General features: G+C 48.4%; 1 protein-coding gene across 9 annotated transcripts in view; it reads left to right on the top strand.

Annotated features, from left to right (window-relative positions):
• The window catches only part of ESYT3 (extended synaptotagmin 3), a 50,206-nt gene extending 23,614 nt beyond the window's left edge, over window positions 1-26,592 (top strand). For 3 of the 9 annotated variants that reach the window (XM_003992061.6, XM_045037545.1, XM_045037543.1), the window contains 20 exons: window positions 1,209-1,285; window positions 2,785-2,851; window positions 3,486-3,575; window positions 4,099-4,154; window positions 5,395-5,515; window positions 7,615-7,785; window positions 8,480-8,562; window positions 10,396-10,444; window positions 10,716-10,805; window positions 11,293-11,355; window positions 11,455-11,517; window positions 12,080-12,148; window positions 13,147-13,233; window positions 13,929-14,078; window positions 15,669-16,165; window positions 16,804-16,902; window positions 17,456-17,587; window positions 24,785-24,890; window positions 25,920-25,969; window positions 26,316-26,592. In XM_003992061.6, coding sequence (XP_003992110.2) covers window positions 1,209-1,285; window positions 2,785-2,851; window positions 3,486-3,575; window positions 4,099-4,154; window positions 5,395-5,515; window positions 7,615-7,785; window positions 8,480-8,562; window positions 10,396-10,444; window positions 10,716-10,805; window positions 11,293-11,355; window positions 11,455-11,517; window positions 12,080-12,148; window positions 13,147-13,233; window positions 13,929-14,078; window positions 15,669-16,165; window positions 16,804-16,902; window positions 17,456-17,587; window positions 24,785-24,890; window positions 25,920-25,969; window positions 26,316-26,352 — 2,157 coding nt within the window. In that variant the 3' untranslated portion in view covers window positions 26,353-26,592. Of the gene's footprint in view, window positions 1-1,208; window positions 1,286-2,784; window positions 2,852-3,485; window positions 3,576-4,098; window positions 4,155-5,394; window positions 5,516-7,614; window positions 7,786-8,479; window positions 8,563-10,395; window positions 10,445-10,715; window positions 10,806-11,292; window positions 11,356-11,454; window positions 11,518-12,079; window positions 12,149-13,146; window positions 13,234-13,928; window positions 14,079-15,668; window positions 16,166-16,803; window positions 16,947-17,455; window positions 17,588-17,702; window positions 18,240-24,784; window positions 24,891-25,919; window positions 25,970-26,315 lie in introns of those variants that run through there. The other 6 variants (XM_045037541.1, XM_023260528.2, XM_023260527.2 and 3 more) reach the window with 6 other exon arrangements.
• Window positions 26,593-26,816: the final 224 nt, after the last annotated feature.

The following is a 26,816-nucleotide window of genomic DNA, read 5'->3' as shown; positions in this document are numbered from 1 at the left end:
TGGTTGACTGAATTTTTTTCTCCAACATTTCATTGTGAAAAATCTCCAACATATAGAAGACGTGAGAGTATTATGCCATGAGCCATCTGGATCAAACAACTGCTAACCTGTTGCTGTATTTGCTTTAGCACATATCCATGCATCTATTTTTCCTCATCATCTTTAAAAAACTTTTTTTTAACATTTATTTATTTTTGAGAGAGAGTGAGAGAGACAGAGTGCAAGTGGGGGAGGGGCAGAGAGGGAGAGGGAGACACAGAATCCGAAGCAGTCTCCGGCCTCCGAGCTGTCAGCACAGAGCCCGACACGGGGCTCGAACCCACAAAGCACGGGATCATGACCTGAGCCGAAGTCAGACGCTTAACCGACTGAGCCACCCCAGTGCCCCACCTCATCATCTTTTTTTAAAATGCATTTCAAACTAGATTGCAAACATTAGTGAACTTCAACCCTCACTACTTCAGCATGACTATAAGTCAAATTCAAATGATACTTACTTTTTATTCTTCGTAAATAATAACCAGACCCCCATTCCAGTGCCCATTAGCTTCCTAACAGAAGGTGAAGAGACCTGGGGTAGGAGGCATTACTTAGCAGCTCAGCCCTCAGCCCCAGAGGCTGGGGGACTGTGACCCTGGGTCATGGAAGGTGGGTCAAGGGCAGGGCACTTTAATTTCTAGGGTCAGATCCGGCAGCCAGGGATCCTGCCCTTTTCCCTTGCCCTTGGGTGGCCAACTCCTACTCATAGGCCAGAACTGTTTAAATGCCTCCTCCTCCAGGAAGCCTTCACTAACTTCTGCCCACACCAGGGGAGGTTGCTCCTGAAATCTCCAGATCCCCATGTGACAGCAAGGGGCTGAATCTCATCACACCCTCCTCTGTCTCCTCTGCTGGGCTTCCAACCCATGAGGGCAGGCTCAGCCCGTCTTGCTCCTGGCCTTCTCCCCTGTCCAGTGCCTGGCACAGAGCAGGTACTCCGTAAATACCTGCGCTAAGAGAAAGAAGAAAGGGTGTGCGTTCTAGGGAGGGAAGTATCACAGTGCCCAGGACAGACAGAGGCAGCAGCGTGAATTTCTGTTTGTGCCTCATCCCGGGAATGCAGAGGCCACCTTGGTTGTTGGGGACAAAGCCCGGTGCTGGGCGAGGGGCCAGCAGCCATCCCTTGCTGCCAGATCCCTGCTGACCTAGCCCTCTGGCCTCTCTTCCAGTGCCCCAGGGTCAACGGCATCAAGGCACACACTAACAAGCGCAACCGAAGGCAGGTGGTCCTGGACCTGCAGATATGGTGAGCCCTCTTGCCTGTGTGGGCCGGGTGTAGGGCACAGGGGAACCCTGTGTGAGAACAGTTTGAGGACAGAGTAGCATAGTTACACTCGAATTTGGGGTGTGAAAGCGCCTCACAACAGACATACCCACACCACCTTGGGCTGGAGCAGGGCAGACTATCAGGAGTAATGGATGGTCCCAGGGAAGCCACAGCTGTTTGACCCTCAGCCCAGGCCCAGCTCCTCCCATAAGACTAGGCACCAAGCATGCTCCGGGTGCCAAGGCCCAGACAGCAGAACTTTCTTGGAAGTCAGGGCTAGTCACCTGGAGGGTCGGACCAGCTGCCTTAAAGAGGATGTAGAAAGAGGGAGCAAGTATGGCAAGAAGATATGGGGACTTGTGGTAAAGCCCAGGGAGCTCTGAGCACAGGCTGTGAGAAATCTGTGGGAGAACTGGAGTCGGGACACCTCAGGAAAACAAGGATGCAAAGACACATGAGTGACTAGTTCAGCGGGTTGGGCAAAGGAGCCTCTTTGGAATGATGTTTGTAGCAGGCTTGAGTCTGAGAGAAGGGACATTCAATCCAGGAAGTCTTCCTGGAGGTGGTGAGATCTGAACTGTGCTTTAAAGGACCAAGGATCAACTCCTAAAGTTCCAGATTGTTGCCATTCCTCTCCAGTGCCTCATTTCCTGTCCTTAGCCCAGAGGCTGGTACCGAGAGCATATTGGGAAGACAAGAGTCAACTCTGGGAACACCCATCCCCATTTGAGGGCTGGTCTCAAGTGTGTTGGGATGATGTTGGCTGTTGGTCACTCTTGGCTCCAAAGCTCTGCCACAGGATCCTTGCATGAATAGTTGAGGCACATCAGGGTCATCTGCCACTCAGTTAGCTTCTCAGTCAGCTCAGACAGGTCCCCCCCACCAACCCCTGCTCTTCAGAGGGTACTCAGCATTTCTGTGATACCCAGCTTCTCTGCCTGTCCTGCAGATATTTAAAGCCTCCCCGCTCTCTATCCCCTTAGCGGACCCTTTGACAGAGTCCTATGATCCTTACCCGCCAAGGCGCCCATCTGGGCTCCCTGTGCCCATTACTTGGTAAGTGCTGCCAGCTAGACTCAGGTTCCCTGTGTCCTTGGGGAAGAGACCTGAACAGGGACGGAGCAGGCACACAGCAGTAGAGGAGGACTGGGTAGTATGTTCATCGAGAGCCCCCCCTTCACATCTTCGGGGTGTCACAGGGCAAAGTGGTGACCACAGTCACTGCCCTTGTGGGCGGAGGTAGGGATATTCATGAGGCACCTGGGTGAAAGGACCCGTGCAGCTGCCTCCGAGGGTCTGGGCTCACGTCGGTATTTTTGCAGAGCTGAGAAAGGCTAAGGCTTTTAGGGAGGCCATATCCACGTGACACAGGGCTCAGGCTTGGTGGCTGGCCGCCTGGACTTGGGCTGTGTGGTGCTGGGCAAGCTTCCTGATCTCTCTGAGTGGTGTACCTGCCCTTCGTCCCTCCCCACTTTCAGCTACATCGGGGACTGTGAGATCAGTGCAGAGCTGCAGAAGATACAGGCTGGCGTGAACGGGATCCAGGTACGTGGAGCCTGGTGGGACTGCCCACCCCCCATTCCTGCCCCTGGGGTGGGAGGCTGGGCAGGGGGAAGTGGGCTCATGCTGGAGCAGGCTGCAGAAAAGGTGCAGACACCAAATACAGGCTGATGATGATCAAGGGACTCCAGGCCTGAGGTCGCCTGGCCGTGAACAGGTGTCTAGGCCTTATTAACCTGCTGCTTGGCCCCATGGCCCCACACCTGCCTCTGTACAGTCCCCCCAGGGTGACATCAGCTGCCCAGGGAAGGGAAAGTTTCTGTTCATGGAGTGATGCAGAACCAGTGCTTAGAAATGAGACGGTTGGAGGAGGAGGTGGAGATCTCTTGTGGTAGAGGAGTAATATGGGAGCTGGGTCCCCGCTGGCTGGGCTGGCCTGAAACGTGGGCAAGAGGTAAAGTAAATTGCCCTCCGCACCCGTGGAAGGCAGTGGTGGCTAGCTCGGGGCCCCTGGTAGCTGGCAGAGGCGTGGCAGCTGTGTGCAGGTTTCTGTTTCCCAAGTGTGGTCCCTACTGGAACAGCAGGTGGCTCTGACGTTTGGGGGTGGCCTCGGCAGAGCGCATGAGGTGCAGGGGGGAGGGGGGCTGAGGTCCCACACCGGCCCCCTGTGCCCACCCAGTTGCAGGGCACGCTGCGGATCATCCTGGAGCCCCTCCTGGTGGACAAGCCCTTCGTGGGAGCCGTAACCGTGTTCTTCCTTCAGAAGCCAGTAAGTCCCAGGGAAAGACGCGGGCCTGCGGTTCCCTGTGAGAAAGCACTCGCTTGCTGGGCCCCAGGAGCCGGTCTGAGTCCCAGAATGGAACTGCCGAAGGCCGGCGAGACTGGCTGCTCCAATGGCTCGTCTCATGTCATCTAAGGCAGCCTGAGGTGCTCGGCTCTGCTCTCCCCGAGACCAGGAAACATTCGGGAGAGTGGCTTGCCGAGGTCACACAGGGGGACCGAGGTGGAGACGGTGTAACCCAGACCTCTCAGTCCAGGCTGGCCTGTGGCCGTGTGCCCTGCTCTCCCGTGTGGTCCTGGCAGGAGAGCAGTGGGCTTCGCGGCCCCAGCCACCCCAGCCGAGGCCTAAGCAAGACTAGAGGTGCCCTCACCTGCCTGACGCCCCTGCAGAGGTCCCACCACCACCAGCAGGCTGGGGTCCCCGGGCTGGCAGGTGTGAGGTGCTTGGCAGAGGGACCCAGCCCTGGGCTTCTGGCTTCTTCCAGCCTAACAGCCTTCCTCTGCCCCTGCAGCACCTGCAGATCAACTGGACAGGCCTGACCAACCTGCTGGATGCTCCAGGAATCAAGTGAGTGCAGTGTAAGAGCTGCCAGGCAGATCCCAAGAGTGAGGCCCTCCAGAGACGGGCATCCGGAGACTGGAGCTGCACCTTGGCTGTGCCCTCCCTCCCGGTTCCTGTGTGAGGAGCGGGGTGACACCAAGCTGCCCCTGCCCTGGGGGGAAATGTGTTGGTGTGTTTGGAGTGGGACCAGGAGGCTAACAGTGTTGCTTGGCCTATGTGGACAGGCACTGCACCTAGAAAACACACATACACACGCACACACACACACACACACACACACACACACACACACACATACACATGCACGCTCAAATGCACGGGCACACACTGGCCACAGGAGATGTCCTGGGGGAGGCTGTGTGGGCTAATGAGAGAGCACAGGCTCTCTGGCTCTGTTGCTCAGCAACTGTGTGACTTCTCTGGGCTCTTCCTCAGTGAAAGGGGAGCCCGGTTCTTCTACGTCCCTTCCTGGGACTGGCCGTGGCAGGGCCGCACTCAGAGCCTCAGGCCCCCTGGGAGGAGCAAGGGAGGGCTCCAGGCCCATGTGGACACGTGTCCCCAGGCATCAGGGACATTTGGACTGGCCAGGGCAAGCACCAGCAGGCTCCCCGGGCTCAGGCAGCTCCCTGGCCTGTGGGGAGGACCACTGGCTCGCTCCCTGGGGACGATCCCACTGCTCCCGGCCCCCTGGATGCAGAGAATCCAGTGGCGCATTGTTTCATTCAACAGATATTTCCTGAGTACCCGCTCTGCATGCCAGGCCTGTTCCAGGTGCTGTCCCTGCTCCTCTGCTGGGGAGAGGGAGTCAGGCAGTGAGCAGAGAACTCTGATGGGATGTCAGCCAGTAGAAGAGCTACGGGAGCAAACACTTAGCTAGCACTTACTGTGCACCAGGTGCTGTTCTCTGAGATGAGGAAACACGTCCAGAGAGGTGATCGACTTACCCAAGGTCACACAGCTCATGGGTAGTAGAGCCGAGATTTGCACACAGGTTCCAGGCCATCCCTTAGCTACCATGCTGGGATGTCTCAGAGAACAGAGCGGGATTGAGAGGGTGGTGGTCAGGGGCTGTCAAAATGTAAACCCCGCATCTTCCCCCACCCCCACCAGCCAGGCAGGCTGGGGACAGGAATGTTCCCTGTTGTTAAGGGCCCACCCCACCACGCTCTGCTCCTGGTTTGAGCTCTGGGGATGACAGGTGGAGGGGTGGGCGGCCTTTACAGCTGGTCTTGCCCACTGTCCCCAGCGAGGTGTCAGACAGCCTGCTGGAGGACCTCATCGCCGCCCACCTGGTACTGCCCAACCGCGTGACTGTGCCTGTGAAGAAGGGGCTGGATGTGACCAACCTGCTCTTTCCTCTGCCCTGCGTGAGTACCTGCACTGGCCACAGAGCACTGGGCCCAGAGCTGAGGGACCCTCAGGCTGGAGGAGGGAATGCATTCTCAGTTGGTAAGCCTGGTCTCTGCCCGGTGAGAGCACGGCATCTTCGTTTGATCGGGTGAGGACCGAGCGTTGGAAGACTGACTGACTTGCCCAAAGCCACCCATCTAGGGAGGGGCGGAACCCAGGTGGCATTCCTTCCTGGATGCTGGTCCCCCCTCACCACCCCCCACTTGTGCAGCCTGGGTTGGGGGCTATGGGCAGTCACCCCTGCCCCCAGGAAACTCCAGGAGATTCCCTTCCTCCCTTCAGGGACACGAGACTCCCCCGACTCCATCATTTGGTGGTGGAAAGAATCCTTGGGGTACACTGGGAAGAACATTCAGTTGAGCCAGGACGTGGGCCTTCCTGTGTGCTCAGTCCCACTGCCCCTGCCCCCCACATCCTGGGCCTTGCTTGGGAGGCCCCTGAGGACAGCCACATGGCGTCCCTATAGAAGGTGCCCTTCAGGGCTGCGAGTCAGGGCTCGGGAGAGGGGTGCGTGCCCATTTCTCCACCAGCACCAGGTAAGAGGCATCGGCTTGCTCTGGCTGCACCGGGGTGAGGCCCGGGGCGAGCAGGGCGGCAGTGCATATGTCCTCTCAGCCTCCCCACGCTGAGTTTGGCCATCTCAGAATAACAAACAACCCCATCACCTGTGCCTCTGTTACTGAAAACAATCTGTCCTCAGGGGATATCTCCCTCGAGAGGTCCTGGAAAGTTGCTATCATTTAAACTCACTTGGAATAGTTCTGTGTGTTTGCGACAACTGGCCTTGAACATTTACATTGATTTGTTTCATTCCATTTTCTATTTTTAGGGCTGAATTTTTACCGTAACTTCCTTTTACAGTCATGTAAAATATTTGCAAGCTTCCGAAGTCCAACATAAAAAACGGATTCTATCTTAAGGGGTCTGGTTTCGATCCTTTCTTCCCTGCACCTGACCTCCACCATCCCCCTTAAGTAATGGTTTATCCTTCCCCTGTTCATTGCTGGTTTTCTAAAATGAGCAGCTGCAGATATATTGCAGATATGGTTGTGTGTGCATCATGGTTGTGTAACCATCTGATGATGGTTATATTCCCCTTCTTTGACGGATGGCAGCAACCTAGTTTTCTCCACCTTGCTTTTATCACTCCGTATGTCATGGGCACCGCTCCGTGACAGGGTAGACAGGGCCCTAACTCTTTCCTGCTTACGGCGGCCCAGTACTCCACGGTGTGTGTGTGCAGGGGGTTATTGAATGGGCTGTGTTGATCTCTCGCTATTACAAATAGCGCTGTCACGAATAGCCTTGGACGTGTCTTCTTTGAGTTTTGGCAGTATACTTTTAGGGCTAGACGTGGGATTGCTGGGTCAAAGGGTAAATGCCTGTGTATCTGTCGCTGTTTTTTTATTTTAATTCCAATACAGGTAACATACAGTGTTGTGTTAGTTTCAGGTGTACAATATAGTGACCCAGCAGTTCTATACGGTACTCAGTGCTCATCCTAAGCGTACATGTATCTACTGATACTTAAAAACACAGTTCTAGGCAGGAGGCCTCCTGGCCCCATGAAGTGTACTTCCTAATTCTTGCGTTCCATTCTGTCTGAGGACAAAGCCCAGAGTGTGGGGCCTTTATGAGCACACTGCCAGCCGCACGCAGTGCCCACGGGGGTGTGTACACCTGGGCCTCAGGAGGAAATGACTAGAACTTTGTTCCCCTCTAGAGAGGGGGAATCCAGGAGGCAGCCTCCTCAGATGGTGGTCGTCAGCACAGGAGGAAATAGCTGCGGCTGAACGAGCCATTCACGTGGCAGGTTGAAGGCCAGGAATGGGGGCAGGGCATGGTGATGAGTGGACAGAGCCCTGGGCCCTGCCATCACTTGCTGCGTGGCTTTGGCAAGGAAACTGCCATATCTGGCTTGTCTCCCATCTAGACCACAGAGACACTGAGACGGGGCTGGGATGATGTCTGATGGCTTTGGCCCTGATGTTGTGGGCCTTGGGGGCGGGCACAGCCCAGAAAGCAGCTGTGAGCCCTGGGCTGGGGCATTTTCCAGGGAGTGATCAGAGTCCACTTGCTGGAAGCAGAAAAGCTGGCTCAGAAGGACAACTTCCTGGGGATCCGAGGCAAGTCAGACCCCTACGCCAAGGTGAGCATTGGCCTACAGCATTTCCGGAGCAGGACCATCTACAAGAACCTGAACCCCACCTGGAATGAGGTATTTGAGGTGAGGGTCTCCTCGGCTACTTTTGATGCCCTCCGGGCTCCACATTGGGTCATGCTGGGTACAAACAAGGGAGGGCCTCACACACCCATGTGGCAACACCGGGCCGGAGGAGTGGCCTTGGGGACACGCAGGGTGGCCTGCATCACTCCTCCTTCCCACATCCATCAGGCTTCCCACATTCCATCAGGCAGAGGTGGGCTGCCGTGGCCCTGCTGGAGGAACAGCTCGTAAATGAATTCCCACCTCCCTTCCCCTTCACGGTCAGATTTGTTGGAATTTTTCAAATCAAAGTAAAAGAGAGAACCTGAGTCAGTTCTACCCCAATCCTCCCAGCCTCCCCTGCTGCCAGAGCCTCACACCAGGAGCTTAAAGTTCTTAAATTCACCCACAATCCCTACTACCTGAAGGTAGCACCCACAGCCTATGAAGTGCTCCAGAAGCTGCGAGCCCCATGCAGAACACACAGCAGCCGTTGTCCCCTGAGCACCGACCCCCGTCCTCCCCATCCCGCAGGGGAGGACATCACTCCCTTCTTACAGGTGGGGTTCTCCAGAGGCGTTGAAGGCAGGAAACTGCCCAGGGCTCTGAGCTGGCAGGTGGTGGGGCTGGACTTGGGCTCTCCCTGGGTCATGCTTGAGGTCGGCTTCATCAGCTGTTGCGGCCTGCAGATCAAGTATCCCGTCTTTTGTTCCAGTTTATAGTGTACGAAGTCCCTGGGCAGGACCTGGAGGTGGACCTGTATGACGAGGATCCCGACAGGGACGACTTCCTGGGCAGGTGAGGAGGAGGGCTGAGCTGGGTGCAGGGGCACTGGGCCAGGCCTCGGGCCACAGCACCCTCGCCTCCAGCACGCAGTCACCTGACACAGACTGCGTTAGGCAGCCTGCTCTGTCATTCCACGTTCCTGCTACTAACCTCCTTCCTAGGTGTCTCCTGAGTGCCCATCCCTGAGCTGGGCTACGGGGATGCAGAGGGCCCCAAGGTTTGTGTCCCATGGTCTCTGCATCCTGCAGTCCTGGTGCGGTAGCTAGACTCTGTTCAGAGCAGGTGCAGGGGCGGGGCTGGCGTGGATGGTCAGGTTCCCAGGGCCAAGGAGTCCTGGCCTCTCGCTCTGGGGCAGAACCCAAACTCAAGGCTGTGGGGGGACTGAGATGGTGGGGCTGGGGCTGGCCATCAAAACTTCAGACTTACATGTCTTTTGGCCCAGCAGCCCCACTTCCGGGAATCTCCCATAAAGTCAGAGCATTATACGTGGGGTGCTCTGCAATGAGCAGGACTGTGGTGGCCGGAAACACAAATGTCCAGCCTCAGAGGATATCGGTCGAGTGTTTGAACAGATTTGCCATTGCCAAACTACAGAATATTCTGCAGCTTTTAAAAACGATGAGCAGGGTCTGTCTGTGTTGAGCTGGAAGACTTGGTTGGAGGGGTGGGGAGGGGGGAAGGGGCGGGAGCCGGGTGTGGCCCGTGTGGTTTCATGTCTCCAGGGAGGACCCCGGAGTATGTTTGTGTGAGCACAGAGAAGGGCACAGGAGACACACAGCAGACTGTTCACACCGCTCGCCTCAGGGGGCCTGGGATGAGGAGGCAGAAAAGAGAGTTTCACCCAAATCTTTCTTGCTCCTGTATTGTTTAGCTGGTTTCCACGAGCATGTAATTTTAAAAGCAACAAAACAAAGTGGGAGGGGTGCCATCTGCCACCCTAAGAAACAGCTCCCCACCAGATGTTCTTTTCCTTCTCTCCTTAATGGAAAAAGCTGCAGTTTTTGTGTTGTTGCAGATGAGAAGTGTGGCTTGTAGTTCATGCAGCATGTTACTGATTTCCAGCGTGTGCTGAGCTCAAGCACATTTCTAACAGTCACCCAGACTTAATCTCCACCCCCCTTCTCCTCTGGCTATCAGGGTCTTGTGTTTGGGCTGCAGTCAGGTTAGGTCTCCGTCACCTCCTGTCACACACATGCCAACCAGAGTTATCCCCTGGAGGGCACCTGGGGCAGTGTTGGAAATGGATGGGCTCTGGGGGTCATTAATGATGACTGTGGGAGGTGGTGCCTCGGGTGTTTAGAGGACACAGGACTGGGAAGCTAAACCCATGCAACGCATGGGCAGTTTTTCACAAAGAAGAATCATCCTGTTCAAAATGCCCATAGTACCGTCACTGGGGAATCCAGAGCCAGTGTGCCCAGCAGCCTCTGCTCATGTTCTCCTCTGGGGATTGGAGCCATCTGCTGACTGGCCTTCATTTGCTTGAGCGGCAAGCACTTTACCACTGGTGCCTTGAGATGAATAAGATCCCGTCTTTTTTTTCCTCAAAGATTATAAACCATTTTTTTACATTACGTATTTTGAGAGAGAGCAAGAGAAGGGGGGGGGGTGCAGAGAGAGGGAGAGAGAAAATCCCAAGCAGGCTCTGTGCTGTCTGCTGTGCCTGACGTGGGGCTCGAGCTCACAAACCAAACCGTGAGATCATGACCTGAGCCAAAATCAAGAGATGGACGCTCAACCAACTGAGCCACCCAGGCACCCCTAAGGTCCCCTGTCTTGAGGGCCGCCCTCAGATATGCTGTTTCCTGCCTGCTTGGAGCTAAGCCGACTCCCTGTGTGTTCCAGCCTGCAGATCTGCCTTGGGGATGTCATGACGAACAGAGTGGTGGATGAGGTAGAGTCGAGCCTGCAACCCCCCCCCCCCCCCCGCCATGGACATTCTTGTTTCCATCTCAAAGTATAGTGCTCTGACCTTCTATAACCACCTCTCCCATTCCCTCGAGCCCAGAGCCCACACCGCCCGGCTGGGCCATCTTTGCCCTAAAGCCCCTATTAGGGCTCCACCAGGTCCCAGAATTGAACTGCTTGAAGAGGGTTGGTAGCATCTCAGTGGCCCTTTCCTGGAGCCGTCCTCCCTCCTCACCCTCCTCCCCCTCCTCCTGCAGTGGTTTGTCCTGAACGACACAACCAGCGGGCGGCTGCACCTGCGGCTGGAGTGGCTTTCACTGATCGCCAGCCCGGAAGCTCTGACCCAGGTGAGGCTGGGGTGTCAGCGTTCCCTACCAGAAAGGTGTATGGAGGCTGGCGACCGGTCCCTGTGTGAGCTTTGTGGAAGGGGGCGAGATGAAGCCCCCAGATCTTGCTCACAGAATCAGCCAGCCAGCCCCACCTTCGGCAGAACCTGTCCCTCGGCCTCACTTCCACACCGGGCAGCTCCTGATCTCTCAGCAGTCTCGAGCAGCTCAGCCATCTTCGGGGAAGATGGGATCCTTAAAAGCTCTGTCAGTGCTGGTCAGCCCAGTTCCTGAGGAAGTCCACCCCTGTGTCCGACTTGAATCTGACATGCTGCAGTTGTAGATTCAGTCTCAACAAAAAGCTAGGTTGTGGGCAATCGTAGGGCTTGTCTGGAGTTCAAGGTCTGGCTAGCTAGCTTCCTTCTGCCATGAATAGGTTTCTCCAAAACCAGTCTGTGTCTCCTAATGCTTCAGCACCCAGTGAGTGAGAGTCTGTGTGTGCTTGTAGGACCATAGTGGCTTTTCGACTGCCATCCTCGTGGTTTTCTTGGAGAGTGCCTGCAACCTGCCGGTGAGTGGTGCCATGCCCAGTGTCACATACACCTTTGCCTTGTGCCTGTCTCTTGCAAATGTCCATGGGTCATTCATTTATCCTATTCTTGTGCTGCAGAGAAACCCCTTTGACTACCTGAATGGCGAATATCGAGCCAAAAAACTCCCTAGGTTTACCAAGGTAAGTGAAAGCCAGTCACGGCGCCTTTTCCTCAGAGTAACCACAGCCCTGTCTTATGGGTGACCGTCTGTGCACACACAGCCTAGGGATGACAAGAGCGCCATTCACCACGTCTGCCGTGTGCCAGGCGCTGGGCTTTGCAACCCACCCCCCACGTTTGTTATGCCCGAGTCCCATGATGAGTGTGTCTTGTTTTGTTGCCATTTTACAAGTAGCACTCGAAACGTTAAGTACCTAGGTCACAAGGTAAAGGAAGAGCCAGAACTTGTCTGCCTCCATAGCTCGAGAGAACAAGAGAGAACAAGAGCATGTGCTCAACCAGGCCCAGCTCTGGGCCTCCTGTCTTTACCTTGGAGCCTCCCCTGGGGTTAGCCCTTTCCTAGAGCTCACAGTGATGGCAGCCCAGGGACCTGGGGGCACCAGGGTAGCCTTCTGTCAGAGGGAAGCAATTGGCTGGCCCCAGGTCCCACTGATGCTCCTGGGGGTTGGGAGGTGAGGCTGGTTGGGGTGGTGTCTCAGACCATTGGTACCACTTTCATTGTTGTCCATCTGTTCCCCACAGAATAAAGTGAGCAGAGACCCTTCTTCCTATGTCAAGCTCTCTGTAGGCAAGAAGACACAAACGAGCAAGGTGAGACAGTTCGGTGTGTAGCCATGGGACAGTGAGGGCCCCACCCCTTACAGGAGAGAAGCAAAAGAGCAGGGGATTAGAGAACAGAACAGTGTTCGTAGGTGTCAGGACACGTTCTAGGCCCGGTGTCTTCAAAACAACCTCACAAAATAGTTGCACAGTTCAAGAACCTGAGGGTGAGAGATGGAGTGACTGACCCAAGGGCACATGCCAGAAAGCCGTGGAAGTCCTGTTGGCCCCTCCCCTGGGAGTGAGCTCTAGTGCTGCTATGCTTTCAGCCCCACACAACTTCCAGTTTAGGGAAAGAGCCCACATCTCCATTGCCTGATGAATGGATAAAGAAGATCTATCTATGTATATGTACATGTACATGTACATATACATATATGCACACACACACTGGAATATTGGAGACCAAAAAGAATGAATTATTGCCATTTGCAACAACATGGATGGAGCTGGAGTGCACTATGCTAAGTGAAAAAGGTCAGAGAAAGATAAATATCATATGATTTCACTCGTATGTGAAATTTAAGAAACAAAACAGATGAACATAGGGAAGGGAAGGAAAAATAAAATACAGAGGGACATAAACCCTAAGACACACTTAAATACAGAGAACAAACCGAGGGCTGCTGGAGGGGTTGTGTGTGTGGGGGGGGGGGGATGGGCTAAATGGGCGATGGGCATTAAGAAGGGCACTTGTTGGCATGAGCACTGGTGTCGTACGTGAGTGATAAATCACTACTCCTGAAACCAATACTAGACTGTATGTTAAGTAACTTGAATTTAAGTAAGTAAATTAAACCCCCAACCTTCCTGGGAAAGCTCTCCTTGCCTTTGAACCTGGCTGCCCCACCCTAAAGTCTCCCACAAGCCGTGTGGGTGGGTCTGACACCCAGGCAGTGCTGGTGAGTGGCCAGATGCGAGCAGAGGGTGCCTGCACCCTGCTCTGCCCATCCTGACCCTTCCGTGATCTTTCTCTCTTCCATCCCCAGACTTGTCCCCACACCAAGGACCCCGTGTGGAGCCAGGTGTTCTCCTTCTTTGTGTACGACGTGGCAGCCGAGGAGCTGCATCTGAAGGTTTGTGTCAAGTTCGGGTCTTGGAACAAGGCTAAGAGGTGTCTACGGCAGGAGGGGTGGGGAGCTTGAAGTGCACCTCAGGCAGGTGCTCCCAGTGGTGAAGTCAGCCTGTGTGTGTGGGAGAGGATGTGGGAGGCCCCGCATCCTCACAGGCTGGTGGGTGGGCGAAGAGGGCTGTGGAAGGGCGAACCCTCACGTCCCTTGGCTCTCTCCCTGCAAGTCTTTCCGGTTTTACATAGCACTCAGAGGGGCCTGTGTTGGAATCCTCCCTGGACGTCAATGATGATGTACTTCTTTAAAAAAATAACCTTCAAAACAATCTGTGGAAAAGAGATACCTTCTTTATTTTACACGTGAGCAAATAGAGGCTCAAACAATGACTCGTCCAAGATTTCATGACCCAACAAATTTTGGGGGCCTTCAGCCTTGTCCGGATGTCTCCTCATGGAGCAGCTCAGCTCATCAGCCCTTAAAGCCCCTGTGGCCATGGGCATTTGGCCCCTGCCTCATACAGATCATAACTGCCTCTACCCTGACTGCAAACAGGGACCAGGCCTGGTCCCAGTCCCAGGTTTTCAGAACAGGGCCAGGGGCCAATAGAAGCACAGTGCTTACTTAGGCGAACTGAGACTCGGGAAAGGCGGTGGTGGGTCTGAGGCTGGGTTAGCCTGTTTTGTGACTGGCCCACTGCCCAGGTGCTTGATGATGACCAGGAGTGTGCTCTGGGAGTGCTGGAGTTCCCCCTGTGCCAGATTCTACCCTATACAGACCTCACCCTGGAGCAGCGCTTTCAGCTGGACCACTCAGGCCTGGACAGCCTCATCTCCATGAGGCTAGTGCTTCGGGTAAACATCCCTTCTTGTGCCCCAGGGTAGGTGAGGGGTGGAGCTCTGGCCGTGGAACAAGGTGGGCTATCCCAGCACTAAGTACCTGCTCTGTGCCGAGAAGAAGCTAGGAGATAGATTGCTGTTTTTCGTCAACTTTGGAATATGGTCAGCCATTATCCCTTCAGATATTGCCTCTCCCATTCTTTTAATCCTTCCTTCTAGAATTCCTACACTGGACCACCACCTCCTCCATGTCCCGACCTGACCTCACTGTCATATTTTCTGTTTCTTTTATCTCCTGGTGCTACGTTCTAAATTTCCTCAGATCTCTGTCATCTTAGACCACTAATTGGCTGTTTTTTATTTCTGATTTTATCTTTTTTCATAGTATTTTATTATGATGTTTCTATTCCATCTTCAGTCATTTGAAAATACTTACGTTAGAATTCACAGGTACACATTATATCTTAAGATCTTGAGTTAGATTTTGATGGTTGTTGTATCTGTTTTCTATGCTTGGTAACTTGGGTTGCAAACATATGTTCAGTGTTCTGGGACCTGGACTGAAGCTGCTTGCTTCCAGCGAGGTTCCGTTTTACTATAACCAAGCACCTAGGGAGCATTACAAACCTAGGGTCCATTCTTAGGTTATTTTTAAAATTTTAGGTTTCAAGATTCCACAGGTAAAAATAAGAACCAAAATTCATATAAGATAGTTCTGTAAGGTGCCATATTCTCAGGAAAGTCTTCAGTTCCCCCCACCAGAGTACAGGCCGAGACAGACATATTTCTTATCAGTCTTTCCTGGGGGGTGGAATGTTTATCCTAGACTACTTTTTTCCCCTAGAGATCGCACCTTCATGGTTCCCACTTCAACTCCCAGCCTCACATTGATCCGAGGCCTCTTCTCCTTACCCCTTGAATTTTCAAGGTTGATAAACCACCCTAGGAAAGCTTAGCCTTCGTTTTTCAGTAACCCCAGGGGCTTTCCCTCCTTTCTTGTGAATTTGGCAATGCATTTAAAAGGATGTTTGTTTCATTTTGTTAGACATTCCTAATGAGATTTTTCAGAATATTTTGACCACCACAGTGCTAGAAATGGAAGTCCCTAGGAACAGTCTTGATGACTAACGGGGAAGAAACATAGTGGCTGAGGTTTGAAATTTTGGTGGTAGGAGCACAGGGGTATATGTGGACAGGAACTGTTTTAGGGAAAGCAGTGGTGAATAGGGTGACAGCTGGAAAGGACCCCATCCAGAAGGCAGTAGAGGACTGGAGGTGTAGATCTGGGAGTCCTCTGCATAGAGGAACAGTGCATGTTGTAAGAGTGAGCTAGGTCTCCACCAGCCAGTTTGAGTGGGGGCAGGACTGAGTCTTCATGAAGACTCATGACTGAGGCAGGAATAAGGGAGAAAGAGAATATTTGGTTACAGGGACCCAGGGGCAAAGAGAGATTAAGGAAGATATGGTGTGGGGTTGTGGGGTGGGAGGTAGAATCCAGAGGATTGGGCAGTCAGGAAGGAACCATTTCCCAGAGGTGAAGATGAGAGCAGAGGAGGAGAAGGTGGATAGGGGGGCCCAGCCCATAACCCTGTCATCTGCTTGCAGTTCCTGCGTGTGGAAGAACGAGAGATGGGGAGCCCATACACAGGACCTGAAGCCCTAAAGAAAGGTCCTCTGTTCGTTAAGAAGGTGGACACCAACGAGGACCCCAAAGCCCCATCCCAGGGAGGGGGCCCTGAAAATCTGTCATGCCCCCCAGACCCTGTTTCTGATACCAAGGAAGCCTCCAAGAGCACCATGACAACCACCAGTGCCACTACTGTTGCCACCGAGCCCACACCCCAAGAGACAGGCCCAGAGCCCAAAGGCAAGGACAGTGCCAAAGGGTTCTGTGAGCCCACGGGGAAGAAGAAGAGTGCGGCCACCATCTTCCTGACTGTCCCAGGCCCACACTCTCCAGGGCCCATCAAGTCACCCAGACCCATGAAATGCCCTGTCTCCCCATTTGCATGGCCGCCCAAGAGGCTGGCTCCCAGCATGTCCTCGCTGAACTCCCTGGCCTCCTCCTGCTTTGACCTGACAGATATCAGCCTCAACACTGAGTATGCACCTCTCTGCTTAATCTATTCTAAAATGACATGCATGAAAAATCCATCCCTGGATAGAATAGTAGACACAAACTTACTTTGCTGCAAAAGTTCTGGTCTTTCAGACTGGCTTCGTGAGAGGCAGCATGGTATGCTAGAAACACAGGGGAAAGGGGGGAGAGAGAGAGCAAATGCATACCAACTGTAAAACAGGTGCTGGGCTCTAGTGAAGGTTCCTTACCGCAGAAACATTTCCTGAATTCTCAAGTGTACGAGGATGATATGGAGAGCTTAGAATGTGGGATTTATACAAAGTGTTTACCATGGGCTTAGCATGTTATTTAATTCCATCTTCACGATTAGCCTACGAGATACAATTTACTATCATAAAAGTCGAATAACTTACCCAAGGTTTCACAGGAAATCATGGTATAGAAACAGATCCCACTCCAAGGTTCGTATCCTTCCTACTGTAAAGTAGGATAATTAATGTGAATGGATGGAACGGACTTCAGACCAAAAAGAACCTGAGAGCTATTTTATTAACCCACAGGGCTCTATGTTCCTAAAGCAGGACATGCTTCTGTCGTTGGGGTTGGGGGAGAGGCCAACACCCGTAATGGCAAGGGACATGACAAGCCCTTTCTTTACAGAGGCGGGGATCTCCGGCAGCGGAGGCTGGGTGAGATTCGGCTCACGGTGCGCTATGTGTGTCTGCGGCGCTGCCTCAGTGTGCTCATCAGCGGCTGCAGGTAACGAGATGCTGGGGCCAGGAAGAGGCCTCTGGGAGCATCAGGTGAACAAAAGAGTGAAGGCGCTTGGAGCAATGGCAGTGGGGGGGTGGGGGGGCGGTGGCATGGCTGAGGTAGACAAGTAATACACGGGGAAGGAGGGAGGGCTGAAGGCTGCCTGCTGTGAATGACAAGTCCTCAATGATGCTGACAGGCTCCAGAGCCAAGGGCTTTGTTCAGACATAACCACTGCAAAACTGTCTGGGGTGACTTGGAGCCAGTACCTTCTCTCAAGTAGGAATCTCCTACTTCCTTTAGATGCAACATACTTGCTCTCCTCCCTACTTTAAAACACACACACACACACACACACACACACACACACACACGCTTTTGAAATCGTGCGTCTGATGTTTTGTCCTTCAAATCTGCAGCCTGTTGCTGTTTGGTCATCTAGACGACAGGGCATTTTTGTCCTCAAAGCCATCTAGAGCTCCATGGCTAGTATAGCTTTCTTCAAATGAGTCTTTGCAGTATTTTAAAACTTTCTTTAATGTCTTTGAAACCAAATCAGAAACCTGACACCCTGCACCAGCAGTGGAGCTGATCCCTATGTCCGTGTGTACTTGCTACCAGAAAGGAGGTGGGCAAGTCGTAAGAAAACCTCAGTGAAAAGGAAGACCCTGGAACCTCTGTTCGATGAGACGTAAGTGGACCAAGCTGCCCTGCCTAGAGTGTTGTCTCAGGTCTTCAAGTATTTGTTGAGGGCCTGTGGTGGGCCTGGCAAGCCAGCCACATGTGTGCCTTCACGAACTTTCTAGACATGACTGGGAGAAGAGGACTGCCAGGGCACTGAAGCAAAACAGCTACCATCTGTTCTTGCCCATAGGGGCTAAAGTGTTCCTGATTATGAACTGTGCCATATTTTTTTTCTTTAAATGAAGTAAAAGGATATAAATATGGTCAAAGAGGATTTCTTGGAATCTCTCTTAAAGTAGCAGTTAAAAATAAACATACCTTGAACCTAAGGACCTAAAATTTCCTCCAAAGCTCCAAGCTCTTTGGCCTGTCTTCCCTTCTGCAACAAAGCATAGCTGTCAAGTGAAATAGATATGTTACCCTGACTTGTCCACCCATGTCCTTGGATACAAGACTGGTAGACAGATTCTCATCACATTTCTTGCTTTTGATGGTCCTGGTGTGGCAAGTCTTATGTGAAATATTCTTGACTTCAAGTTGATCTCAAGGCACACAAGTCAAAATCTCCTCATTGCTTCCTTCTGCATCAGGATCCTAACAAAAGACATTTCTAACCAGCCTAGGAAGGTAATATACCTGATAATTCTGATTTCCTCTCATTTTGGTTAATAATTACTCATTTTATTTATTTATTTATTTATTTATTTTTTATTTAAAAAAAAAGTTTTTTTTCAACGTTTATTTATTTTTGGGACAGAGAAAGACAGAGCATGAACGGGGGAGGGGCAAGAGAGAGGGAGACACAGAATCGGAAACAGGCTCCAGGCTCTGAGCCATCAGCCCAGAGCCTGACGCGGGGCTCGAACTCCCGGACCGCGAGATCGTGACCTGAGCTGAAATCGGACGCTTAACCGACTGCGCCACCCAGGCGCCCCTATAATTACTCATTTTAAAAGAGTTGAACTGAGTGCTCTTTGGGCCATGTCTAAGAACTAGTATGTTCCTTTAAGAGCTTCACTTGGGAGTTCAGTGGTACCAAGAAAAGATGTGGGGGAGAGAGAATCTAGTCATTATTTATTGAACATGTTATGCCAGGCACCATCTATATTCTAGAGCCACACAAGTCAGAGACTTTGTACTCAAAGACAACTCTGACACAATTGTAAAAGGATTTCAAAATTGCCATGTAGGAACAGGGGACGAGAGGTTTGACATCTGACTTTTGTGACAAACCTGATCTGTTAGTAATTCTCTCTGAAAATATGATCCAGCAAGATATGGCTGGATTATCTGGAGGGCAGACTTAGCAGCCTCCACCCTAACAATACACCTAGAAGTAAGGAGCCCAGAGGCCTCTTGTGAGTACATGATCTATACTAAGACACATTATAATTAAAATGTCAAAAGTTAAGGGGAGAATCTTGAAAGCAGCAAGACGAAAGTAACTTGTTATATATAAGGGAACCACCTTTAGACGGGATTTTTCAGCAGCAACTCTGCAGGCCAGAAGGGACTAACATGATACAAAGTGCTGAAAGAAAAACTCACCAATACTCTACCTGGCAAAGTTGTCATTAAGAATTGGAGAGATGGGGGCGCCTGGGTGGCTCAATTGGTCAAGTGTCTGACTTCAGCTCAGGTCATAAGCTCATGGTTCTTAAGTTGGAGCCCCAAGTCAGGCTCTGCACCTGAAGCCTGCTTCAGATTATGTGTTTCTCTATCTCACAAGAGTAAATAAACAAAGAAATAATTGGAAAGATAGAAGTTATTACCACTGAACTGGCCTTAAAAGAAATGTTAAAGGGACCCTGTAAACTGAAAAGAAACGGCGCTAATTAGTAACAAGGACACATAGAACAGTACAAATCTCACTGGTAAAGGTAAATATATAGTAAAGGTAGTGGATTAATCACTTATAAAGCTAGTATGAAGCTAGTACTTTTAATCACTTAAAAGTACGAAAAACAACTATCACCACAGTAACTAGTTAAGAGATAGATGTAAAATGTGGAGTGGGGGGAGTGGTCAAAATGTAGAGCTTTAGAGTGCTTTCAAACTTAAGATATTATCAACTTAAAGTAGACTGTTATATGTAAGCCTCAGGGTAACCACAAAGCAATAACCTATAGTACATATACACAACATAAAAATAACCTAAGTATACCACTAAAGAAAGTCATAGAACAGCCAGAAAAGAATTAACAAAATGACATTAAGTACTATTAATACGAACTATCAATGGTTACTTTATGAGTTGACTAATCTCTCCAATCAAAAGAAACAGAGTGGCTGAAAGGATAAAAAACAAGACCCACCTATATGCTGCCTATAAGAGACTCACTTCAGATGCAGGCTAAGTGTAAGACTCCCTTCACACACAAACTGATAGTGAAGGGATGGAAAAAGATATTCTAAGCAAATGGAAACCAAAAGAAAACTGGGGTGGCTACACTTCTATCAGACAAAATGGACTTAAAAATAAAGACTGTAATAAGGACAAAAGTGGGCATTACATAATGATAAAGAGGTCACTTCAACAAAAGGATCTAAAATGTGTAAATATTTATGTACCTAACCTAGGAGTAACAAAATATATAGAGCAAATATTAACAGACCTAAAGGAAGAAACAGCAATATGGTAATAGTAGGGGACTTTAATACCCCACTTACCTCAATGGTAGATCATCCAGACAGAAAATCAATAAGGAAATATCAGCCTTAAATGACGTTAGACCACATGGATTTAACAGACATATACAGAACATTTCATCCAAAAGCAGAATATATGTTCTTTTCAAGTGCCCATGGGACTGTCTCCAAAATAGATAATATGCAGGTCACAAAATAAGTCTTAATAAATTTTAGAAAAGTGAAATTATATCAAACATCTTCTTTGACCACAGTAGTACAAGAAATCAAGTACAAGAAGTAAACCGGAAAATTCACAAGTATGTAAAGATTACCATGCTACTGAACAATCAGTAGGTCAAAGAAGAAATCAAAAGATAAATCAAAAATATCTTCAGACAAATGAAGATACAACTTACCAAATTTGTGGAATGCAACAAAAGCAATTCTAAGAGGAAAGTTCACAGTGATAAATGCCTATATCAGTAAATAATAATCATCTCCAAAAAACAACCTAAGTTTACACCTCAAGGAACTGTGAAAAGAATGAAGAAAGCCCAAAGTTAGCAGAAGAAAGGAAAGATGAGAGCAGAAATAAGTGAAATGATAGAGACTAAGACAATAGAAAAGATCAATGAAACCAAGAGCTGGTTCTTTGAAAAGATAATGTGACAAACCGTTGGCTAGATTCATCAAAAAAAGGAAACACAAAATCAGAAATTAAAGATGAGACATTATAGCTGATACCACACAAGTACAATGGATGAGACTAAAATTATATGCTAACAAATTTGACAACCTAGAAGAAAGGGGTAAATTCCTAGAAACATACAACCTAGACTGAATAATGAATGGAAAATCTGAACAGACTGATTATTAATACAGAGACTGAATTGGAAACAAAAAACCTCCCAAGACCAGATGGATTCACTAGTGAATTCTACCAAACACTCAAGAATACAAATCCTTCTCAGTCTTCCAAAAAAAAATAGAAGAGGAGGTAACTCTTCCAAACTCCTATTATAAGGCCAGTATTTACCCTGACACCAAAGCTGAACAAGGACATCATAAGAAAAAATTATAGACCAATATCCCTGATGAACACTGATGCAAAAATCTTCAACAAAATATTAGAAAGCTGAATTCAGGGAGCCTGGGTGGCTCAGTCGGTTGAGTGTCTGACACTCAGGCTCAGGTCATGATCTCATGGTTCATGAGTTTGAGCCCCATGTTGAGCCCCATGCTGACAGCTCAGAGCCTGGATCCTGCCTTGGATACTGTCTCTCCCTTTCTCTCTGCCCCTCTCCCACTCACACTCTGTCTCTCTCTCTCTCTCTCTGTCTCAAAAGCAAACATAAACAACTCTGAATGCCTCTCTCTCTCTCTCTCTCTCTCTCTAACATTAAAAAATTTTTTTTAATAAAAAAGGTAACATTCTCTTAAATGTTTAATAAAAAAGATAACATTCTCTCTTAAAAAACAACGCTGAATTCAACAATATATTAAAAAGATGGCACACCATGATCAAGTGGGAATCCCAGAATTCAAGGATGATTCAACATCCATCTGCAAATCAATCAATGTGAATCATCACATTAACAAAAATCATATGTTCATCTCAACAGATGCAGATAAAACATGTGACAAAATTCAGGGTGCCTTGGTTGCTTAGTTGGTTAAGTGTTTAACTCTTGATTTCAGCTTGGGTCTTGATCTCATGGTTTGTGAGATTGGGCTCTGCGCTGACAGCATGTAGCCTGCTTGGGATTCTCTCTGCCCCTCCCTCCCTCGCTTGCTCTCAAAAAACATTAAGGAAAAAAAAGTCTGTCAACGGAGTAGGTATAGAGGCAATGTAGCTCAACATAATAAAGGCCATAGATGACAAACGCACAACTAACATCATACTCAGCAGTGAGAAGCTGAAAGCTTTTTCTCTAAGGTCAGGGACAAGACAGGATGGCCGCTCTTGCCACTTTTTTAGTATTGGAAGTCCTAGTCAGAGCAATTAGGCAAGAAAAACAAAAGGTATCCAAATGGAAAAGGAAGAAGTAAAAGTGTCACTATTTACAGATGACGTAACATTATAGAAAACCCTAAAGACTCCACTAAAAAACCATTAGAACTATTCAACAAATTCAGTACATTTCTGTACACTAATAATGAATTATCAGAGAAATTAACAGTCCCATTGACAGCTGGATCAAAAAGAATAAAACACCTAGGAATAAATGTAACCAAAGAGGTAAAAGATGAGTGCATTGAAAAATCTAAGACATTAATGAAAAACACTGAACACAACACAAAGATAGTTCCTGCTCAAGGAATGGAACAATTAATGTTAAAATGTCCATACTACCCAAAGCAATCTATAGATTTAATGCAATCCTTTCAAAATTCCAATGCCTTTTTTTCACAGGAATAAAACAGATAATCCTAAAATTGGTATGGAGCCACGAGAAACCAAAGCAATCTTAAGAAAGAACAAAGCTGGAGGCATTATACTACTTTGATTTCAAACTCTATTACAACGCTATGGTAATCAAACAGTATGGTATTGGCGTAAAAAACAGACACAAAGATTAATGGAACAAAACAGCTCAGAAACAAATCCACATCTAGATAGTTGACTAACTTATGACAATGTCAATTAATACAACTTATACAATGAGGAAAGGACTGTTTCTTCAGTAAACGGTGTTGGGAAAACTGGACAGCCACATGTAAATGAATGAAACTGGGCCACAATCTCACATCATACACAAAAGTAAACTTAATATGGGTTAAAGACAATGTAATGTAGGACCTGAAGCCATGAAACTCCTAGAAGAAAATATAGGCAATAAACTCCCTGACACTGGTCTTGGTTATCATTTTTTGCATTTGACACCAAAAGCAAAGGCAACAAAAACAAAATTAAGTGCAACTACATCAAACTGAAAAGTTTTTGCACAGCAAAGGAAATGGTCAACAAAACGAAGAGGCAACCTACTGAATGGGAGAAAATATTTACAAACCATTTATCTGATGAGGTGTTAATATTCAAAATATACAAAGAACTCCTACAATAGCAAAAAACCCAAAAAGTCTGATTTAAAAATAGGCAGAGAACCTCAACATTTTTCCAAAGAAGATACACAGATGACCAAAAGATACATAAAAAGGTGCTCCATATCATTAATCCTCAGAGAAATGCGAATCAAAACAATGAGATATCACCTTATACCTGTTAGAATGACTATTACCAAGAGTTGGCAAAGATGTGAAGAAAGAGGAACCCTTGTGCACTGTTGGTGGGAATGCAAACTGGTGCAGCCACTGTGGAAAACAATATGGAGGTTCCTCAAAAAATTGAAAATAGAACTACCCTACAACCCAGCAATTCTACTTCTAGGTCTTTAGCCAAAGAAAATGAAAATACTAATTCAAAAACATGTCCACTACCCTCATGTCCACTACAACACTGTTTACAATAGCCAAGACATGGAAGCAACCTAAGTGTCCAATGGTGGATGAATGGATAAAGAAGATGTGTATGTATGTGTGTACATACACATACAATGAAATATTCTGCCTAAAAAAAAAATGAAATCTTGCCATTTGTGAAAACATGGATGGACCAAGAGGGTGTTATGCTAACTGAAATAAGTCAAAGATTCTTATTGAATGATCTCACTTACATGTGGAATCTAAAACAAAACAAAAAAAATCCATAAAAGATACCAAAAACCCAAAAACTGCCAAGCTCGTTGATACAGAGATTGGTGGTAGGTGGCAGGGGGTGGTAGGGTGGAGATGGGTGAAGGGGGTCAAAAGGAACAAATTTCCACTTATAAAATGAAGTCATGGGGATATTATGTACAGCATGGTGACCATATTTAATAATGCTATATTACATTTTAGAAAGTAGCTAGGAGAATGGATCTTTAAAGTTCTCACCATGAGAAAACAGATTATTAACTGTGTAGTGATGGATGTTGACTTGTGATCATTTTGCAATATATACACATATAAAATCATGTTATACACGTGAAACTAATGTTACTTTACCTCAAAAAAATAAAAAAATAAAAAAAAAATATCTACAAGTAAGGAGGCCAGTAACCTTCTGTGAGTACATGACAAAGCTTATACAAAAAGATTCCTCTGCCTTGCTCCACAGACAGAAGAAAGGCAGGCCACTATTTTTCATGAAACTCCAAGAGACCTAAGTATTTAGCATCCTAGTCCTTAGCTGGTCAGAAAAAACAGGGTTGAGGTGGGCCTATGAACAGGCACTGCTGAGAGAGAAGGGGCAGGTAAAGAGAGACAGGGCAAGCTCAGAGAAAGTCCGAAGCAAATCCCAAAGCACAGTAGTCCAAGGCACTTCCCAGAGAGGCAAACAGCCTCTTGATGCTTCCAGGGCTTTTGATTAGCACATGACAGTGATTATGTCATAATGATGCACTGAATATCTGTTATGAACCAACACTGTTCTGGATGCTCCCCTGAATAGTCTTCGGTTTCAAAAGTAGGAAAATAGATCAAACAAAAATGATTAAAATATGTAAATCTCACTTTGACTTTTTGCTTCTTTAAGATTTGAATTTTTTGTTCCCATGGAAGAAGTAAAGAAGAGGTCACTAGATGTCGCAGTGAAAAACAGTAGGCCACTTGGCTCACACAGAAGGAAGGAACTGGGAAAAGTAAGTACAAGAGGGACTCCTGATACTCTGTTCCCCACAGCGCCCCCCTACCCCCCCCCCCCCCCCGCACTCTAACTGTTCATTGGTGGAACACCCTTGCAGAAATTCTGATTGGATCATCTGGTTATTAGACCTGGGTTCAAGGAGGGGAGAGCCTCATTAGAAGGTTATTTTTATTTTGTGTGTGTTTATGTATGTGTGTATAATGTTTCTAAAAGTATTAGATGTGTAAATATGATCAACGCTTTTAACAAGCTGGAGAATCTATCTAAATTCATCATTGCACAAGTATCTGAACATGTATTAAGTATTGTTTTGATAAATACAGCATCCTGTGAAGGCTTGGGTCTCATTACGTCAAGATTTTTGCGGAGATGAGATTTTACTTAAAGTAAAAGTACAGTAAATATAATCTTTAGGAAGATGCCAAGGAGACACAAAAAAGAAGGATGTTTGTTAATACTTTGCAGCTGTATTTCAATAAACATCTTATAATCATGTTTTGAAAAGCCCACTTCTATGATGGAGGTAATATCCTAACTTTTACAGTTGAGGCAACTATGGTGTCTTGCTTAAAATTATGATCAGTTCATGAGTAAAGGCAAGTTGTTCTCCCGTTCAGTAATATTGATAAATTCTTTTTTCAAAGTTTTATTTAAGAGAGAGAGAATCCCAGCTAGGCTCCACACTGCCAGCATGGAGCCCAATGCAGGGCCTGAACTCACAAACTGCAAGATCATGACCTGACCCCAAATCTAGAGTTGGATGCTTAACTGACTGAGCCACCCAGGTGCCCCATGTAAATTCTGAGGTTTAACTCCAAAGAGCAGTTGACCTCTTCTCAGGACACTGAGGTCATTGTCAGAACCTCTCGAGAAGGACAGTACAATGTTGAGAGCCAAGGGAAAAAGAGCCCCTGCTCAAAACTGAAGCCCAAGGAAGCCCTTTTTATGATCAATTCCGTTTGTGCCAATAGGTTTCCACTCGATGCAATTTTTGGAAGGAAACTGATTACTTGTGTTTGTTTAGGTACTGATCGACTTATCAAAAGAGGATCTGATTATGGGCTTCTCACATTGGTAAGTGAGCCCTTTCATTTTATCACATTAATCTGGTACTCAAGACACCGTCTCAGACAGTTGTGCATATTCTCTCCAAAGTTCTTCCCTTTTCAGGACATGTCAGCTTCTTTGCTTATCAAGGAGAGAGACAGATTAGATTTGTACTTCAGGCTTTCCCTGCTTGCAGATCTCACTTGCCCAACAGACCTCTTTAAGTTCTCACCTTAACCCTGCCTGGTCTCCTTACAGAGATGGGTTCTGCTGTCCCACAGGGGCCCAGGCAGGCTAGACAAGGCTGCCTTTCTGCCACTGCCACCACAGCACGCTCTCATACTAATGCAAGTCCAACCTGACTGTCTTACAGGTATGAGCTGACTCCAGACGGACAGCCCCGAAGTTGATGAGCACCCTTACCAGCTTTATATTAAAATGTGTACATATGTATATTTTGTAATTTAAATCCGAACAGCCTTGTGAAAATATATACATACATTTTCGTGTGAAATTTAAGTGCATGACTGGATAATACTAGGAAGAGGTCAACATACGCAAAAGCAAGAACTACTCTCTCAGTTGGATTTAATTGTTCAAATCCAAAAAGAAATGAGGTATTCGTGCCTAATAAATTATTAGGAATCTCAGTGGTGATTTTTTTTGTGTGTGGGTAATTACATACAACTTGGGACTCGTCAAAAGGGTCCTGTCTCAGGCATAGGGGGAAAAGGAGGTCTGTTCCTGGAGCAGCTACCAATATTCCTGGGAAGCGACTGACTGAAGAGGCTTCTTTTATAGGAATAAAAAGGGACCCACACCAAAAGTGCCAAAAGCCAACACTACCTGTGCCCTTCTGACTGCCACCTCTGGT

The sequence above is a fragment of the Felis catus genome, chromosome C2 (assembly GCF_018350175.1).
Source record: "Felis catus isolate Fca126 chromosome C2, F.catus_Fca126_mat1.0, whole genome shotgun sequence".
NCBI classification, from domain to species: domain Eukaryota; kingdom Metazoa; phylum Chordata; class Mammalia; order Carnivora; family Felidae; genus Felis; species Felis catus.
The sequence above is the reverse complement of the archived record's forward strand: the minus strand, read 5'-3'. Positions and strand labels throughout refer to the sequence as shown.